General features: G+C 35.1%; 1 protein-coding gene across 4 annotated transcripts in view; it reads left to right on the top strand.

Moving 5' to 3' along the window:
- Nucleotides 1–20,437, top strand: part of ATP11A (ATPase phospholipid transporting 11A) — a 118,051-nt gene that overhangs the window by 79,591 nt on the left and 18,023 nt on the right. For all 4 annotated transcript variants that reach the window (XM_063149941.1, XM_063149942.1, XM_063149943.1 and 1 more), the window contains exons 11-25: nt 746–896; nt 2,089–2,286; nt 4,685–4,858; nt 6,237–6,400; nt 6,685–6,756; nt 8,285–8,358; nt 8,598–8,701; nt 10,355–10,536; nt 11,022–11,273; nt 13,147–13,321; nt 14,522–14,624; nt 14,876–15,021; nt 15,991–16,050; nt 17,631–17,758; nt 19,473–19,608. In XM_063149941.1, the coding sequence (XP_063006011.1) occupies nt 746–896; nt 2,089–2,286; nt 4,685–4,858; nt 6,237–6,400; nt 6,685–6,756; nt 8,285–8,358; nt 8,598–8,701; nt 10,355–10,536; nt 11,022–11,273; nt 13,147–13,321; nt 14,522–14,624; nt 14,876–15,021; nt 15,991–16,050; nt 17,631–17,758; nt 19,473–19,608 (2,119 nt within the window). The remainder of the gene's footprint in view (nt 1–745; nt 897–2,088; nt 2,287–4,684; nt 4,859–6,236; nt 6,401–6,684; nt 6,757–8,284; nt 8,359–8,597; nt 8,702–10,354; nt 10,537–11,021; nt 11,274–13,146; nt 13,322–14,521; nt 14,625–14,875; nt 15,022–15,990; nt 16,051–17,630; nt 17,759–19,472; nt 19,609–20,437) is intronic.

Below are 20,437 nucleotides of genomic sequence, written 5' to 3'. Positions count from 1 at the left end.
GGGAAAGTATGACAATGCTATCCTTAAGGAGTGAGCTGACATTGATTGCTTACTATTTTCTATTCCTACTCTATCTGAAATCATCAGCTCTCAGTAAGGTGTCCAGCCTTGTGAGAAACAAGATGTCATTGGTTGAGGCAAGATGTACTGACCAGCTGACAGCCTTTCTCTTGCACAGTGACTGAGCAATGGTGTCATGTCTCTTGCTATTGGTATTGGTGTGCAACCCATGGCTTTTAGTTCATGCCCATCATTAATGAAAATATAATCTTAAATGCAAAGTGTTCTTGCTCTTTTTTTAGATCTGCCTAGAGTTAAAACATTAAAGCTGCGTAGCAAAATTTTTTTTTTAGTTTTTTTATTTCTGTAAAAGTACTTATGTGAGAGATCTTATAATGATTCATGAAAAGGTCTGCAGATTCAAGGCCAGTTGTTCTGTTATGATTCTATCTATGCTGTTGTTTTGAGTAATATACTAGTTTTGGTAATTTGTCACACACATTTTGGAAACAACTATAAGAACGGAAAAATAGAAATTAAAAATAGGAAATACTGTGGTTGTAAATTTTAATGCAGTAATATTGTTCCTCTTTGGAAAGGTACTTTGGAAGAGTTATTTAACATCTTAGCATTGTTAGACTTGCAGCAAATATTATAAGGATGTATAACAGACTGAGTATAACATTTTCTAATAAACTCTGTCGTTTATATGCTAATGGGGTTCTTATTTTGCCCTTTTTTTTAGATCAATGAATGTATTTCTTGTTGTATACCTCGGTATTCTCGTCAGTAAAGCAGTAATAAATACTGTTCTGAAGTATGCCTGGCAGAGTGACCCATTTCGTGATCAGCCATGGTACAATCAGAAAACAGAGCCTGAAAAGAAAAGAAATTTGGTATGGAAATAAATGATAATACCAAGAAAGTTTCCCAAAATCCTTAATTAATAGAGATTCTACTGAAAAGTATGTACAGCCTGCTAACTTACCAGTCATGCTTTTTTGCTGACAGTGGTGATAGTGTACTTGTAGAAAGCTTGTATGTTAAACTTTTTCCCTTAAGTTGTATGTGTGAATTTAACTGATGAGAAAATCTCTAATTTAATATAAAAAGCTTCATGAAATTGTTTTGGAACTGCCTGTTATTTATATAAATTACTAAAGAATTGACCTCTCACTGAGAAATACAGGGACTAGAAGGAATCCCACAGCTATTGGCAGTTCTGTAAGAGACATGGTCAAAATAATCCACTGTGGGAATCTCCGTAAAAATGCTCCTCATAAGTTTAGTTTCATATTATTGTGTTATGAGCACTCAAAGCATCAGAGAGCTTCAGTCACCAGTGCCAGGTGTTCTTACAGGAACAAGGACATTGTCCTGAATGGACTCCCAGAGGATCCCAAGCAGTGAGCTGAACCTTACCCTACAGAAAGCACAGTATTTATTTCACTAAATCCTCCCAGTCAGACTAGGGGAAAATTTGCTTCCTTACCCTAAATGCATGAGGGGCACATGCTAGGCAGGCTTTCTAGAGTTCTTGTTAGCACCAGTAGCAATGTCTCAGCTTGCTCAGCAGGTTGACTGTAGTTCCACCAAGTGTCCACCACTGAAAAATTGAGCCAGGTTATGTGCATACATTCTGCTTGTGTTGAGAGAGGGAAAGGAAACCCTTTATTTATTTATGAAATGCTGCCTGAAAGTTATGTAATTTGATAATCCTTGAAGGAGTTGCTATGGAACTATGCTATTTTTTTTGTAATTTTTTAATGTACGTGTTAATGTTCCCCAAAAAGTCTTCACCATGCTCATTAGTTGCTCCAGAACTTTACAATAATGCTATGTTATGGCATTCTACATCTGTATATCTGTAAAGAAAAATGCAAATTTCAAAGAAAAAGCTCTATTGCATGCCAGTTGTGATGTTATAAATCATGAAGGTTTGCATCCTGTGCTGAACTGCGAGCTATGAAAGACATTGCTTATTGTTCAAAAGTTATTTGAAAAAACTGATTTGTAAATATATGTAGTAATCTTGCAGTGTTTAATGGTACATGAAAAATCAATATTTCCATCTTGTTTCTTTGTCAGTTTCTTCAAGCTTTTACAGATTTCCTTGCATTCATGGTTCTTTTCAACTACATTATTCCTGTCTCCATGTATGTCACTGTGGAAATGCAGAAATTTCTTGGTTCTTATTTCCTTGCATGGGATGAGGAAATGTTTGATGAGGGTACAGGTGAAGGACCACTGGTGAACACTTCTGACCTCAATGAAGAGTTGGGACAGGTAAATTTCATTGAATTATACTTGTTTTTTCAACTGCTTCTACTGTAATTTTTTATTTTAAAATTGCTGCTTCAAGGTTTTTTAGTTTTGTTTTGAGTTTTTTTGGAGCTACATGTATATTTTCTTTAGTGCTGATTAATTTTAAAAATAAAATCTGAGATATTTTTGTTTTCAGAATCAAAAATTCTGATTTCTCATCCAGTCAGTGAAATTCAATCAGTATTACTATAGTATTAAGAAATAAACACTTCTTCTCCATTGATTATAGAAGGAAATTATATAAGGATCTAGCTTCCTTAGATTAAAAGTTAGATGCAAAAAAAAAAAAAATCCCTTTTTGTCTGACTAGACTGACACTGCATCTCCAGACACAAGTTTCATCCATTAAAACGTTCAATGGGCAGCCTCATTTTTGAAAGGATATCCTGCTCTGTCTTAAGAAAATCATCACCTTGAGACAGATACAGATAAATTTTGTTTGAGAAAATATTTAAGATCTCAGTTAAAAATACTTTCATAAGTTTTTCAAATAAATAAATAAGATGTTGTATTTCTTTCTAGTTAAACAGGTAATAAAGGTTTTAAGGATACAAATCTACTTGGATTAAGGGTGGTACCAGGTATTTCATTATTATGGCAGACAATTGACATTGCCTCCAATGAGACCCTCAAAGAGGATCTGCTGAATTACAGCCTGGATGAGCAGACAGCGAGGTGGATTGAGCAGGGGTGAACAGCCAGGCTCAGAGGGGTGCACAGCAGGAGGCCAGCATCTAGCAGTGTACACTGGGGTCAGTGTGGCTCCCATCCTGATCATGAATGAGCTGGGTGACTGGGGGCCATCCAGCTGGAAAGCAGCTTTGCAGGAAAGGACTGGCGTGTCCTGATGGAAATCAAGTTCAGCATGAGCCAGCAGTGTGTCTCTGTGGCAGAGAGGGCCAGGCTATCATGAGCTGCATTGGGCAAAGTGTTGCCAGCAGGTCAGGGGAGGCAATGATCCCCTCTCCAGGGCTCACCTGGAGTGCTGTGTCCAGCTCTGGGCTCCCCAGTACTGACACATGAGCGTACTGGAGGGAGCCTAGTGAAGGGCCACAAAGACAGACAAGGGACTGGACTTTCCATGGCTCATGCAAAGACAGGTAGAGAGAGCTGGGACTGTCCAGCCTGGAGGAAAGGAGGTTCAGGGAAGATCTTACCAATGTATACAAATACCTGAACAGGAGGGTACTAAGAGGATGGAGCCAGGATTTTCTCAGTGGTGACCAGAGGTAGTGGGCCCAACCTGAAACTGGAGGATCTGTCTGAACATGAGGAAACACTGTGACAAAGCAACACACTGAATGACTTGATTGATAGCAATTTGTAAATTTAATGATGAAACTGAATGTAGGGGTTGAGATGAAAAAAATCCATATAAATCCTATCCACTCAGAAAAAAGTTTAATTGCGGGAAATTTGTCTACAGATAAAAAGCCATTGTAAAATTTGGCATTTGTCTTTTCAGATTAGTGCTTATTATAAAAGTCAATCTCAGTGGAAAGTGTGCATAATTAATGATGTTTTTGAAGACAGAGCAAAAATTTATTTGGTTTTTAGTTTGCTCGGTGCACTGCATAAATGGTGAAGTTTGATAAACAATCTGATGAATTCTAAGTAATAGCCTTATTTTCAGTGCTTAGTTCCTTACCTTACTTCATTTTTTAGTTTATCAAATGTGACATGCAGTAGGTATGCAATACCTACATCCAGGATCCAAAACTGAGCCAATCTAGTTCTTCTAGTTGATAGTGCAGAGTTTGGTTTTAGTTTTAATATTGCTAGACTTAAGCACTGGGGCTCATTGTAAAAGATAAAGTTAATAAAAAATTAAATAATGAGACAAAATGAGTGTTTCCAGGGCAATTACAGTGCCCAGGTATATAACAGTATGTGTCCACAATCCTGATTTAAACTAACATAATTGTAGTGGGGAATTCTGATACTACCCTAGAGACTGTTCTGACAGTAACTGATCCACATCCAGGCATGTGCATTAAATAATAATCCCTGGGAAATGAAATTTGTATGCATTTTGTTTCTATAAATACCTGTCTTGCAGCGAGAAAGACATTAAAAACTAAAAAGGACCTAGAGAGAAGAGTGGAAGTAGGTTAAAAACATCATTTACATCCGTTATGAGGCAAAAGATAGCATTGTTTGATACTTTTACAGGAGAAAATCTTTCAGGGCCTATATTTCTATGAAGATAACTGCCAAAAGAAATTGTTGTCTTCCTTTTCTGAAGGGCCATAAAGATTTTCAAAGAAAGGTGTAGCCCAGTAATAAACTCAGTTTTGTTCAGAGGTGTTGGAAAATTCTGTTCACATTCCTGCGATTTTTATTTTGTGCTTGTTTGCAGATTGAGTACGTCTTCACAGATAAAACAGGAACACTAACTGAGAACAATATGGAATTTGTAGAATGTTGCATTGAAGGGCATGTTTATGTACCACACGTTATCTGCAATGGCCAAATCCTCCATGATTGTACAGGCATTGATATGATTGATTCATCTCCAGGAAGTAATGGAAAGGTATGATAACTCTCTATATGTTCTTGGTTTTTTACAATGAAACATGAAAATTGAACTGTACTGATGAAGGGAATGTTGGAAATCTAACATTCTTGAATTTTACTAATCAAAGTAGATAACTGCATAGACATTTCAATATCCTAGTTAAGAGTAAGATTTAAAGACTTAATGGGAAAGTTCTTATTTTAATGCAGTTGTAAAGCTGAGTCAAAACCTAAATAGAGCTTTCTCTAGTTAATAGCTACAGCCACAGGTAACTGGTTTCCATTTAACCTTAGCTACAAGAGAGAAAGCAAGACAGGAAAATCCTCGAAGGGGAAAATGGGGGCTTCGTGCAATCACTTATTAAGTCATCACTGAGTGAAAATGTGGCCAGAGAATGGTTTATGATCGAATTAAATTACTTTAAAATGTGACTTAATTTAGCCACATCTGAAGTGTGCTACTTACAGCATGTATGTATTGTGGTTATTTGCTGTGTTGAAACTTGAAAATTAGTTGGAAGTTCGGGAGTCTTCATGTGTCAACAGGTGAACAGGGTGTATATGGGCAGGATAATCACAGCCAAAGTACAATGTATTTTTTATTACATCAGTACAGTATCATAGTCACACTCACTTCATATCATACCCTTCACTGTGACAAAATGAGGTCTCTTAAAATACGTTGGTGTAAGTCAGCAGCCTCATGTCTCTCCCCCATGGCCCTCAGAATGTTGTCCCAGGTATGGTGAGTTTTTATCTTGGAATCACAACGTCACAGTCAGTTTGTATTTAACAGCACAGAAGAATAGGTTTCAGGCAAAAAGATAAAAATAAAACACACACAGGTATCCATGAAACAGAAATCTCTTTCTGGTGCCAGCTACTATCTGAAATTTTGGAAGAAGTGTTTGGCTGCCAAAGTATGTGCACTTCAGTAATTTATTTAGTTCTGAAGGGTGTTCAAGCTGCTCAAGAACTTGAAATCTGTAAGCCCTGCTAAGACCTGTGCTCCAGGTACTACATCCTTCTGTGTGAGCTCAGGAGTTCTAAATGATACCTTGACTAGTATATAATCAATACAAGTTGTTAAAGTTTAAGCAAAAGTAAAGAAAAAACACCTTCAGCTACATGTAGGCCTTCAGAGGAGGTGGAAGATGCACGCTCGGGGTTTTTTGCATCATTAGCTTGACTGGTATGGAAATGCTAAGGGTACAAACAGCTGTGACACAAGTGTGTGGTTACCACAGGGAAAGACCTGGCTCCCCTTCAAGGAGCCTGCCTTTGTCTGATTAATAATCAGGAGTAATCAGTGATATGGATCACCTACAAAAAGAAGAGAAAGAAGAGTTTTCAAGCGATAACACATAATGACAGCCGTTCCTTTTATTTCTCAGGAGAGAGAGGAACTGTTTTTCCGAGCTCTTTGTCTCTGCCACACTGTTCAGGTAAAGGATGATGATAGCGTAGATGGTTTGGAGAAAGACGAGGTACCAAGAAAACCCTGTGTATATATATCATCATCACCTGATGAAGTTGCTTTAGTTGAAGGAATACAGAGGTATGTGTGTACATAGGTATTATATTTTTCTAAACTACAGATGTAATCACTGAATCTCAAATTTGTTTTCAGAACAAAAATCATAATAACAAACGCCAATCTACGGCTGCTTGTTTTCTTAACATGAATTCATTAATACTTCTAGCCTAAAATCAACTAAAAACAGTTTGGGATTTTCGTGTTGGTTTGTTGTGGACATAGTCTTAAATCCTTATGACAATGCTTAAACTGGATAATTATATATTTATTACATTCATTCTCTTATTCTGTGTTTCATTTTACAGACTTGGTTACACCTTTCTAAGGCTGAAGGAAAATTACATGGAGATCTTAAATCGGGAAAATAACATAGAAAAGTGAGTGGTTAAAAAGATAACAAAATAGTTTTTGTTGATGCATTTAATAAGTCATTGTTTCCTTACAGATGAATTTTGTTGATGCATTTAATAAGCCATTGTTTCCTTACAGATGAATTTCTAAGTCAGGAAAGCCAAGAACCGTGCATTTTAGTAGAAAAATTAAGAAAATCTACTAATTTTAATTACCTTCACTCTTTTGACATTATATGCAGTATAAAATATTGATATGACAGTGAGGGTGTGGTGTGAGATTCATGACCTAATCTAATAGTTCCTGATGGTTTTGTATATTCTTAATAGAAAATGCTGTGTACCCAATTTGCTGTTCACAGATGATCCATGGAATTTACAGGAGGGTAATATCTGTGGAATAAATTTCGTGGAGCATAAATATGAGTCAAATTTTCAATAACAATGAAATAGTACAGATGTTCTGTGGTATATGCATACCCTTGAAAATTTACCTTACACATCTCTAGATGTCTGCTGGTTGTCTCTGGTATATCCAAATCTTCCTGCTTGGGTACTCTGCTAACTGTACAGGAACTCTTGGACACAAATATAGGAACCCTGGTGTTACCTTTACCTCCTTTTAAGATAATATGGAGATTTTCTAGGCTCAGCTCATAAGAACTGGAGTCAGTATCATTTGGTGACTCAGAAGAAATCACTGTAATCATTGAGAATTTTCTCCCAAATGCATCACAGTTTGTAGACATAGGCCTGATGTAGCTTTGCACAGGTCTGAGTTCTAGGGTGTTAAAAGGACTTAGGACTGAAGGATTTAATTAAACATGCAGATTTGGACAGAGATGAATGCTGAGAAAGTTGGGATTAATGATTGGATTGTTTATGTTTGCTCTGGGAAAGGGAGGCTCTCTTAAGTTAGGAGAAATAGATAAGAGAGTAAAGGATAGAAGTAAATTGATTAAACTAAAACAGTGCAGCAGGAGCTTGTGTTCATTTTGCCTCTTAAAAAGGAAAGGAACAGGTGATAAAATTAAATAATGTAATGGCAAGTATAAAACCAGTAAAAAGAAATATTTTTCTTTTCACTTGAATAAATTATCTTTAAACATTTGAGCAAGATTATGGAATTAGGTCAGCACTTTAGGGAGATTAGGAATAATAACAAATAGAAAAATATAAAATAAAGACTTGGGTGTAAGCATGCACTTCAAGTTCTAAGGCTATGTCCAAGTATTATACGTAGAAACATACTTCATAATCAGTACAGTGCTCTGCTGCAAGGTTTCTAGTCTTGTACTTAAATTAGAGTGACTGTACATCTGAGAATACTTAGGGACATCACAAGTTCTGTTTCAAGTAACTAGGAGCTGAGGGCTTTCCTTACTTACTATTTGCAACCTGCTGTTTCATTCTTACTAGTTTCATATTCCATGGTACTCAACATAATCTTCCATGTTAGAAGAAATGTTTAATTTATGTGCTTGAAGTCATAATAACCACTTTAGGAATCAGGAAAAATAGAGTTGTGTAAAAAATAGTTCTGTTTCTGTTTCAGGTTTGAATTATTGGAGGTTTTCAGTTTTGACTCTGTGAGACGGCGAATGAGTGTAATTGTTAGATCTCCAACAGGTAGGGCTGTCACATTCTGTTTGATTTTTTTGTCTCACTTGAATTTGTTTCAGATTTATCAGAGTTAAGCATTAAACACAGTCTGTATGCCCTTCTTTATAAAATAAGGGACCAGGTACTAGCATGAGTACAATGCTACCAAAAAGTTGGAAGAAAACATTTTGAAGACTTATTAATTTGGAAGTTTTTTGAAGAAAGTATATTTGGTCATTTTGAATTCCATATGCTGTCTCTTTTAGGTGATATATTTCTGTTTTGTAAGGGAGCAGATTCCTCCATATTTCCTAGGGTTAAAGAAGGTAAAATTGACCAAGTACGATCCCGAGTACAACGCAATGCAGTGGTAAGATTCCATTTTATTGATCTGTTCAGATGGTATCAGTGTCCAAAAGAAATTAAGTGTTCTGACCTCCTGCATTTTCTGCTAACAGATTTGTTTTTACAGGCACCAAGGATATTCTATGCCAAGGTTCACTCAGGCTTTGTGGCTAGCAGTCTGTGTAACTCCCTTATTTGCATCTGTCCTCTAGCTCATCTTCCAAATGTCAGTTGTGGTGCAATATGAATACATTATGTTAAACCAGAGGTCATCAGTTAGCTCGTTAGTATGGCAATTTCACAAATGTGGTTTGAATTAATTTTTGGATAGACGAGAAGTGAAAAACAGTAAATCTCTGTAAAAGCTATTGCTAGTTTCAGCCCCCAGCCTTAGCAACTGTGATTTGCTGCCTTTGATTGCTTTACAAGCTCTGAGACAGTGGAGTGATCATCAATGTCTTACATTTTTGCTTGCTAAAAATCAGCTATGAACTGGCTGATCATCTTCAAAAGAAATTTAGAACTTGGTTTTACCTGAAAGTAGTATTTGGAGTGGTCAAGTAAGGAATTTTGTTGTATCTAAAAATATGCAGAACTCATTGCAATGCAGGACAACTGCCAATCTTACATAGAATATAATTTGCTGGCATCCAGTGCTCAAACTGAAAACAAAGTATTATTACAGATATGTGAAAAAAAAAACCCGCTACAGTGTCACCTGCTTTTGTTTTGAAGCAAAAAGCTCTCAAAGTGCTTTACTAAGCTTCATTTTATGAGACAGCTGTCTGATAATAGCAAGTAAAAGAGGCTAATGAAATTGAAAAGTATTTACATATAATATCCATTCAGTGTCAAGAAAGAAATCCAGACCAGCACCTATTTATTCATCTTGCATAATTGGAAATAGGACTGGCTCCTACATACAGAAGCCTCTCAAAGAAAATATCTGGCACCTGCTTTTATAAATTTCAAGAGGCAGGGAGATATTTTAATAATTGTCCTTCTTGGTTTGGTAATAAGTAACTATACAAAGACTTACTGATGAATTAAAGTTAAGGAAGCTGAAGTGCCAGTTAAATGGTGTTGTGAGAAGCAATATATAACTCAGGAGGCAAGACCTTACTGTGTTTCTCCCCACCTTACACAATCTATATACTTGCTTTCTTATTCATCACTCAGTCCAGAAGTTTGATGCAGTCTGCAACACCCACAGCTAAATTTTAGTTTTCACTTGATTGAAATGGTACAGTTGGATTTTCACTTCTCTTTGTGATGTTTGGTCCCTGTCTGTGGATCTACTGCAGCACAGCATCAAAATCAGACTCTGCAGAGCTACTATTTAGGTTACTATTATTTATTCTGACTCATCCTGCCTAATTATACACATAGAGAAAGAAACCTTTAGGTTGACTTTGCCTTCCCTTGTAATCTCATATATCCAATTGGATCACTGAGCTGTTTACCTTCCGGAGATTGAGGTTGGTCTGTCAGGTTGTAACTGCTTCTAGAGCAGAGCAGAATTAAGCTGAACCATATCCTAGTCTATACTATGCTGTACTAGTCTATACTTAGTCACTTCATGATGTTCCTTTTTCAAATCCTCCAGCATAAACACCAGCAAGAAGTCTAAGAAGAGTTTTGTAAAATGCATTTTGTTTCTTTTGATTGCGCTCTTTAGGAGGGACTGCGAACGTTGTGTGTTGCGTATAAGAAGCTCTCAGCAGAAGAATATAGCGATGTGCAGGAGCTGCTTCAGGGTGCAAAGCTGGCCCTTCAGGAGCGGGATAAGAAATTGGCAGAAGTGTATGAGCAGATAGAAACAGATTTTATATTACTTGGTGCTACAGCTGTTGAAGATCGGTTAGTTTCATTATTTCTTAGTTTCTTATCTTCAGTGATGATGACAAAGTAATTGAAGACTCTTTTTCTGCATTAGAGAATTTTTAGGAAACCCCTTATTTTAATTGATTCCACATCCTTCCTTACCTTACTAAAGTTACACATGGTAACTTTATAACCTAGTGAGCAACTAACAATAGTTAAGTATACAAAAATCAGTGTATTTGAACCGAGTAATAATTTATTGATCAAGTTAATAGGCGAAAGTTTCAGAGGGAAGGACTACAAAATGGGTATTGAGGAAATGAAGGAAGAATCTTTATGTCTTAAAAAGATTCAAAAACACCCACTAGTCCCCTGAACATTTTTAGAGTCCCACTTTGGGGAAAATTCTTAGATATGGTAACTTCTGTTGAAACTTTTTGTTTGTTTATGAAAATCTTTCAATAAAGACCTTTCTCATTTCCAAGCAATCCATCAATGTATGCTGTCAATTGACTTTACAGGCTACAAGAAAAAGCTGCTGACACTATTGAAGCACTCCAGAAAGCAGGAATTAAAGTTTGGGTTCTGACAGGAGACAAAATGGAGACCGCTGCAGCTACTTGCTATGCTTGCAAACTCTTCAGAAGAAATACACAAATACTTGAGCTAACCACAAAGAAAATTGAAGAGCAGAGTTTACATGATGTGCTTTTTGACCTAAACAAAACTGTCATAAGACAAAATGGCAGCTTAACCAGGGATACCTTCTCAGGGTAAGGAAAAGGTTGGATTTGCAGGCCAGAAGTGGGCTTCTGGGCATTTTGCAAGCAATGAGATTATGACCAATGACCTTAAGAACAACAGTATGCTTCAGTTTCTGTTGCTAATGTGTGAATTATTGTATGGCAATTAAGCATAAGCTTCTTTAGATAAATTTAGGGTTTCAGTCATGGTTCTTTATCTCATTTCTGGTACTACTTTTACTATTAAAAGAAAAGTCACAACTGATACTGTAATAATTTTTCCACCATAAAACTATTAGCAATGAGTTAACAAGCATTTGTGGTACTATTTTAGCAGAGATTTTCTATAACTCATAGCCTTACAGCTTAAATCTCTAGACCAGGTAATTTTTCTTAGCTCTCCTTACAATTTATACCCCATTGATCTAATCAAGAGCATTTGTATATTCAGTTAAATAAATAATTTTCATCCATGTCATCTGTACCATTTTGTTTAAGTACCACAGGTCTTACAAGGTGTGATCAAACATGTTTGTTTCACTTTTTGTGCAATGCCAAATTCTACATGTTAAAGCTCTTTGGGTTTTTTTTTTTTTGCCTCTATCTCCAGAGCTAGAGAATAGTACTAAAATAATAAAAGCAGGATTCTACTTATATATGTTCAAATTCAGGCTAAAAATATTTCACTGTGATACACTAAACATTCAGTACATTGCTTGAAATTTATAATGATACCTTTTTATTTGATATCATTGTACCCCAATGGCATTGCTCTATTTGTGCCAGCGGTAGCAAAGTGGTGAAAATATCTGGGAACTGTTACTAAATGTAGTTTACAGAACTTTTTCTTACTTGTCAAAAATAGCTTCTGTTCTAGTAAAAAAAGATGGAGATGCCTAAAATACATAATAATAAATGTGTTTTTCTCACAAACACTGGTGTTGGTGAAACCATGGTTGTTGAAATCCCATGCACAGTAGCGTATAACCTTGGAACACTGAAAAGAGAGTAAAAATAACCTGCGGTGTACATTTATACAACATTCACTGTTGACCTGGAGCCTGAGGCTGCTGTGTACTGCAGGCAGATGCAAGGGTGCTCTGAAATAACTTGTCTGGATGCCACAGAAAATGGTTCTTGCAGTTAAGACCATCTTATCTTCCCCATTGTTCAGTATATGATGAAGTAGTAAATAAACTGCTTCCTGTGACTCTGGCTACACTTCTAGCAATGCTCAAATAACTACAGGCATACTGCTAATAGATTTTTATGGGTAAGAATATATTGTAATATTATAGGAAACATAAATAATTTATTTAGTATTACAAATAAAAGTAAACTTGTATTTGACTTAGCCACTACTCTAAAGGCAAAATATCCATACTCTAGATGTAGACAGTGGCTTTATCCATCTGGGCCAACAGGTTTCTTTTAGGCATTTCTTTCAAGGCACAATTTACTTCTGTAAACAAAAAATATTTCCTCATCAGAGTACCAAAGGCCTTTCCCTTTAACTTATTTTTCCTCTGTGTTATGGAGTGTGCTGCAAAATTAACTTTATTCCTGCAGCTTGGTTTATCTCACTGCAGTTCTTGGAACCTTTTCAAACCAAACTGAAAAGTCATTTATTATACACTTACACTCACTGGTCAAGTCACTGAGGTATCAGATTTATGCATTCAAACTGGTGAAGCACTGAGTATTTTCAACATAATCCAGAATTTTAAGATGTTGTAAATATCAGTCTTATACAAGGAATTTCTTTTAGAAATGTGTTAACTTTGTGGTATTCTATACTCATTATTTTTTCATTAATTGATTTTCACATAATTCTTATTGCCAGATTTTAAATGTGTCTGAGAATTTTATAGTGACACTTAGTTTATATTTTATCCCTGAACAGACTCTCTGCTGATACTCAAGATTATGGTTTAATTATTGATGGAGCAGCATTATCATTAATAATGAAACCAAGATACGATGGGAGCTCTGGTAACTACAGAGAGATCTTTCTTAATATTTGCAGGAACTGCACTGCAGTGTTATGCTGTCGAATGGCACCTCTGCAAAAAGCACAGGTTTGTGTTTAGTTTCATAATTGCTTGTTAGTGATGCACATATGAAAATTCTGAAGGTTAATACACTGTATGGCTTACTATGATAACTTAAGATGCTACCGTTCATTTTTGTATCTTCTAAAATGGAAAAATGCTAAAAAAAACGGAGAGGAGAATTTCTGCTGGCAAGCAATTTAGATAATGGTATTGCTAAAACAGTACCCAGCTGTGCATCTGAATTTGATTTAGCTACATGTTATTCAAATTTATGGTTGGTATATGCTAATATGAACATATTTAATAAATGAACTAACTGCTCTCTTTTTAACCTAGCAATCTTTGTATGGTCTACTCTTTTGACACTGTAAGAACCGGTGTTATTTATTACTACAGAGTGATATTTTTTCTCTGTTTTTAACCTAAGTGGAAAGCCAAGAAGAATCCAGACAAAAAGTGTGTGCATTACCATGTTTAAGTATACCTGAATATTGCATTTGTTGTTTGTTTCAAGTAAAAATATATCCTTCCATTACTGAAACCTCTCAAGATAGCTGAAGAACTTTTAAAGGAAAGAAGTACTGGAATATGCATTCTTTTTTTCTCTCAGTTTGTCATATCTTTTTCTCAGTGTGCAGGTACAGCATATGTAACCCTTATTCACATTAACAGATGTATTTAGCCAGCACTATAACTATCTGGAGGTTTGTAGAAGTTTTCAGTTGCATCTTACTTGGTACCAAATTTACAGAGGTGATAACTTGTAATGGAGAGATTTGGAGTCAAATTTTTGTATACAGAGTCCAATATATTTTCTTAAATGTAAGAAAAAAGTTCAACACAGATGAGAAAGAGAAGTTTTTAGCTTTCATTTCAGGATTTGTTTGAAATTATGCACTCTGTCTCTGGAACCCTCTTAATTTATTGATGCGCTGACACAACATTAAGCAATCTCAACATCTTCCATTCTTTGGCTCTTCCTTTGTCCTGTCCCATCTCTCTCAAAGTACTTTGGAAGTATTTAAAAAATGTTGGGAACGAATACTTTGTAACATGAAGAAATGGTGATCTTTATGCCCAGCTATTGCATTGAGTAATGTTGCTTTTGTGTTCCTTCAGAGAATTTCTTATTAAACAGTTTTGGTAAATTTTTAAAAATGTTATACTTACCCAAAATAAGCAAACCATTATAGAGGAGAATTTCTAACACTATTTTTTTTCCAGATTGTAAAGTTGATTAAGTTATCAAAAGAACGTCCTATCACATTAGCAATTGGTGATGGAGCCAATGATGTCAGTATGATTCTAGAAGCACATGTTGGTATAGGTAAGACTGCTAGTATATTATTTCAAGTGAAATGACAAAACCCATATATTTCTTAAAATAGGCAATCTCAAAGAATCAGCTTGTGTTATAGACAACTTTTCGTGCATTTATCCTAGGAATTGTATGAGATATAGTCGTGATCTCCTGTTACATCAGTACCATACAATTATTATATAATTTTGCAATTAATTGTATCTTTTTAATAGTTCTTTAGTTATTAAATAGCTTCACCTCTTTTTTGTTTTTTAAAGGAGTCATTGGCAAAGAAGGTCGTCAAGCAGCAAGAAACAGTGACTATGCAATACCTAAATTTAAACATTTGAAAAAAATGTTGCTTGTTCATGGGCATTTTTATTACATTAGGATATCTGAACTTGTGCAATACTTCTTTTATAAGGTAGGAGAATGCTTATTCCAATTACATAAACCTCAAAAACTTAAATGGTAATATCTAACTATATACAGTTTTTCCAGCTAATGGTACAAACCAGCAACAATTCCATAAAGAGATTTTCTTGAATACCAGATGCAGTGCTGAAGTGGGATTATTGGTTTTATTCTGAACATGAAGTGAAATAGCTTTTATATAGATAGATTCTATAATTGATGTTACATTTAAAACCAAAATTCTTAAATTATTTTTTCATATCCTGCAAATTCCATCTCAGACTGTTTTGCTTATTTCCAGTACCTTCCAGGTTGTCTCTATAGTGAACTTTTAAAGCACATTGGAAATAGTATTTGAGACCTTAGACATCACTGCATATTAAGTTATGCTGAGTTCATTAGGATAGTGTAGGTGGAGAGAGTTCATAGTGAGCATCCTCCTATTTAGAGAGTTTTGTTATTTCAAAATGTTGGTATCCAGTTCAAGTTCTTTTGGTAAGCAATGAAAGATTATAGAAAGGAACTGTCACAAGGTAATTCAGAGTTCTGGTGTTTGACTGTAGTATAATTGGGAGAAGATGGCATTTGAGGTTACAGCTAGAAACATCTTACAGTTGCTTTGCTGGTAACCATGCTAATCCATGAGCATCCATGCTTGCTTATCATGGTTTATCTCCTCCTGTGGATTGTCCCTTTTTTGCTTTGCTTTAACTGAACTGTATTCCTGGATCCCAAATTTTACTGCCCTTCAATTTTCAAACTGTAGCCTTGTAGGATTGTCTTGAAAATATTTTAAGTGGGTTTTTTTTAATAGTACTACTGCAAGATGTGACTGTTGAGATTTAACAATATGGTTTTGTCTACTGTTCCTGCAATGCTTACTATTGTTAGCATTATAAAACTATGATATACTAATCTATAGCATTGTATATAAATTGGTGCTTGCATTTCACTTGACAACAGTCACTTTGTTTTTCAGAATGTCTGCTTCATTTTTCCTCAGTTTTTATATCAGTTCTTCTGTGGGTTTTCACAACAGGTTAGTTGATCTTTTTCCATCAATGTAAATTATCTCTTTTGCTTCTTTTGTAACAAAAAAAGGATCTTCCTTAGAATTTAGTGTTAATTTACAAAGAACAACATCACTTTTGGTTCTTATGGTATTCAGTGGCACTTGCATTTAAGATACAGAAGTCAGTTATATGAATTATCATAAAAGCAATGTTAAAGTCAAGGAATACAGAAATACAATATTTGGAACTGGCAGTGCAAAGTGAAATGTCTGTGGGAAATGTACAGTCAGTTAGATTTAAGCCTATTGGATGTGAATAGAGGATATCCTGAAAGATGAGTAATTGAATCAGTTGTTAATTTTTAGAATCCAGAATGAAAATGAAACAATAAACTAGTCTTCTCTAGCACGAACAGCTATGCATTACAAATTTCAGATGAATAGCAGCATTCAATTAGTTGAAAAGAAAATATAAAAACTGAAAAATAGAGGAAAAGTGAACTGTTGCTCACCAGAAAAGTGCCATCATTCAGGAGATGATCAGTATTTGCCGTCCTAAATTTTTGTTTCTTCCTCCCTTGCCATCATCTAATGTGTGTAGAAAAGATCTACCTCTTCCTTCTTTGAATGAGGGAGCAAAAAACAAAGGAATGAATGGCTGAATTTAGACAAAAATAGTTTATGTTTTCCATATTAAATTGAATGAGAGTTGGATTTAATTGGGAGAAAATAGTACTGTTGCTTTGAATTTGTTGAAAGAAAGCCCCAGGAGGAGTTAAAATAACAAAACTATTTCTTCTGTTTTGGTTTCCATTTCAAACAACCACTGAAAGCTTTGTAGGTTTTTATAAAGCATTATTATGATTTGGATGTGAAAGCATGTCTTATGAAAATTTAGCTTAATTTTTATCCTTTTAAGTGATAAATATAATTTTGGATCATAAAGGGGGTTTTGATAGCACTTTTTCCAGAATAAATGATTACCAAATAGATTTTGAGAAATAAACAGCTCCCTTTGTGGATGACATGGTAGGTTTGAGCGTACACTGATGATACATATGTGAAAAAGCATCTCAGTGAGAAGAAAAATCAAAGACACATTGGGATATTTCATCTTTGGGATGTTTAGGAAGCTCATTGCAGTCACACACAGCTTAAAAACCTCTGGAGTCCTCTTGCTTCTTCTCTGAATATCTCCATGTTTTATAGACATTGAGGAAATAAAAGGGATGTGAGATACATGGATGTTGTGTCAGAGAAGAATTTCTGCCTCTAAAGGAATGTGCTCTTCAGTTTGGGTACTTTGGAGTTGGTATTACAGCTGATGCAATAGGAGGGGTCAGTAGATAGACCAGACTGGTCCATGAAATGAGTTTTTCTGCTGATTTTTTTCCTCCAGGTAAATGGAATACAAGTGGAGAGTTGTGTCCTATATCAGTTAGCAGCTGTTCAGGGGTATTTACCTCCATTCTGAAGGAATATAACTTTGGTTGCATGCAGAAGTTCATGTATTCATTTTAAATCAAGTCTCATGCAAAGGATTTAATTTTAAAGTAAGATAAAATTTTAAATTAAAAGTAGTTGATTTAATTCTTTTCCATCTACAGACTTTATATGATACTGCGTATCTAACACTGTACAATATCAGCTTCACCTCCCTTCCTATCCTCTTGTACAGTCTAATGGAACAACATGTCAGTCCAGAGACACTCAAGAGAGAGCCTTCCTTGTACAGGTAAAATTAAAACACTGTACCCCAGAGTTTGACTGTTCAGTTGGGGGACCTGTGTCTGTTACAGTGGAAGTCCTCAGGATTTCTGCACAACATCAGATACACTGCAACAGAAGGGTTGAAGATCACATGCATGGCCTACAAAGTACAGTAGATAAACATGGAGTTTTATATGCACATTTAGAAACCACACCATGCATTTGCTAGAGAGTGAGTGAGAGCAAAACAGAAATCACTCTTTAACAAAATCAAGTTAGGAGATTTAGTTTAGAACTCTTTATTTCCTCCAACCATGGGGAAGAAACATGCAGAACAGAAGTATTTTTAAAAAAGCAAACATGCTGGTTTTTTCTACTTTACATGTTTTATTCTGAAAGATTGTTAGAGTGTATCAGAGTATGTATTCTGTGTGGGTGTCCAGCATTATCCTCTGCATTGTTGACTCACTTCTGGGCATTGGGATTGACTTGTTTAGGTTTTTAGCCACTTGAAATACAGTTCTTGCCTATTAACTGCATTTGGCCATCTAAATTAGGAACAGTGTCCAGTTTAGATCCTTGTAGCTGCAAAGCCAGTATATTTCAGGGAGGGGTAACAGTAGATAATAAAAGAAAAAACATTCTTTGAAAGAAGCAATATTAGCTGCCCAAACGTTAATCAATGTAGTGATATGTTTTTAACAATTAAATTGAAGAGGAATACAAGAGATTACTGTTGAGCTTCAACAGTAATGTTTTTATTTTCTCTTTGATGTTTTGAATGTTTTTAATTTAGAAATGGTAGTTCAGAAGCCTTTTTTTTTAGTTTATGAAAGCTAGCAGAGCTTATTTGTGAGAAACCTGTGGGTTTTGATACCCAAGAGAGCCTATTGCTAAGCTGCTTTGGGCAATAGTAGTTGTTCTGGGCCAGGTGAGGCTATTGTTGACCCACCTATGGGTTTGCAGTCTGTATTATTAATCTCTGGGGAGAAATTACTTTATAAGGTCATCAGACAGTCTTTATGAAGTTCATATGGTGGAAGCACTGGTTGGTAGTAAATGTTTCTGTAACTCAGGGTTTTCATTTAACTGTGTCCTGATTTACTCTGATGCGTTCTGTACTATATGCCAAGTTGATACATACCCATTCTGTGGAGAAGAACTCAAGTTGTAACATTTAAATTTTTTTGTAGTAAGAAAATGCATGCTAGTGAAGAGTTCTGTTGTTGACAAATCCCTCTATGTTTTTGTGGAAAAACATTAAAGAAACTCTATTTGACCTGAAGCTTCAAGTCAACTGTAAACCCCTTGTTTCACATTCCACATAAAATTAATTTTTTATTTTGTTGCAATAGTCTATGTAAAAGTATCCTAGGGGAAATAAAGCAAAGTCTCCAGAGACCTCTAGTGTTTCCATTTAATATCTGCAGTGGATCATGACATACATAGCAAGCACTGGAAAAGAGATACCTTCTCTAAAAAGATTGAAAAGTAAATGGGTACAGCCCAGGGAGTTTGCCATTATTGAAATAAGCAGGATTATAGGAAGCAGTAAAAAGGGTTTAGTAAGAATTAAATAAAAATGAATAAAGAGGACATTTTGAGGAAGGAGTTAGATTTGAAGTGGTAGACAGTTGTAATGTGGAAATGTTGAGGTTTTCAAGGAACAATATTAATTATCTCATTTATCTGGGATTTTCAAGCCTGCTGATAATGAATATGTTTCTTGTCTCACACAGAGATGTTGCCAAGAATGCTTTGCTGCGCTGGCATGCATTTGTTTATTGGACATTCCTAGGAGTGTTTGATGCTGTGGTATTTTTCTTTGGTGCCTATTTTTTGTTAAACAACACAGTTGTGACCAGCAATGGACAGGTTAGTGTTGGATTACATCTGTCAATGGTAATTTTTTAAATGCCAGTTGCAAAAAGAACATAGTTTTAATTGTTTTCTTCAATATTTCATGAAAGATGATAACTTTTTAGTGAGTTACTATGGGATATATGGGTTATCTGTTTAGTAAAATCTGAACTATGCAATAAAACATACTGTGTATTAGTAAGCAGAGACATAGGATTGGATACTAATTAGGAGGAATATATAACATAAATTCCACGCATTACTTCTGAATTTATACAGTAACTTTTCTGTTTCATACTTAACATGCGTCTGATGATAATCTGTTTAACATATCAAAAGACTCTTAGTAGAGTAGTTATGAATGATCATAAAAGATCTTAAATGTAACAAGCTTTTTAATGGTTTAATTATTTTGACATATAGCAGCTTAAAATAATCTACTTGCTTTGCAGTCACACGAATGCAAATTTTATTAACTTTTGCATTTTATTTTTTTTTATCCATTGGTATTTTGGTCTATTTTATTTGTGTGCTTTTTTTCTTTTTGCTACTTGCTTCTCTTCCTATCCTCAGCTAATGACAACCAGCACTCACATGGTAAGACTATTGTGGATTTGTCATGATATCCATTTCATCTTTCACTGTTCTTAAATTAAACTGTTAAAGAGCAGTAAAATATCATTTAAGCCTACAGCTAGAAATATTCTTTATAGCTACTCTATAAGTACTTAAAATAAAAGGAACTTCATACAAAGTGTATTGAGGTATATGAGGTGTGGTAAAGAACCATGAACTTTAAAAAAAGCTTTTTGCTTCCTTGCATTTTGTTATTCTGTTGTATACT

This window comes from Melospiza melodia, chromosome 2 (assembly GCF_035770615.1).
Source record: "Melospiza melodia melodia isolate bMelMel2 chromosome 2, bMelMel2.pri, whole genome shotgun sequence".
NCBI lineage: Eukaryota > Metazoa > Chordata > Aves > Passeriformes > Passerellidae > Melospiza > Melospiza melodia.
The sequence above is the reverse complement of the archived record's forward strand: the minus strand, read 5'-3'. Positions and strand labels throughout refer to the sequence as shown.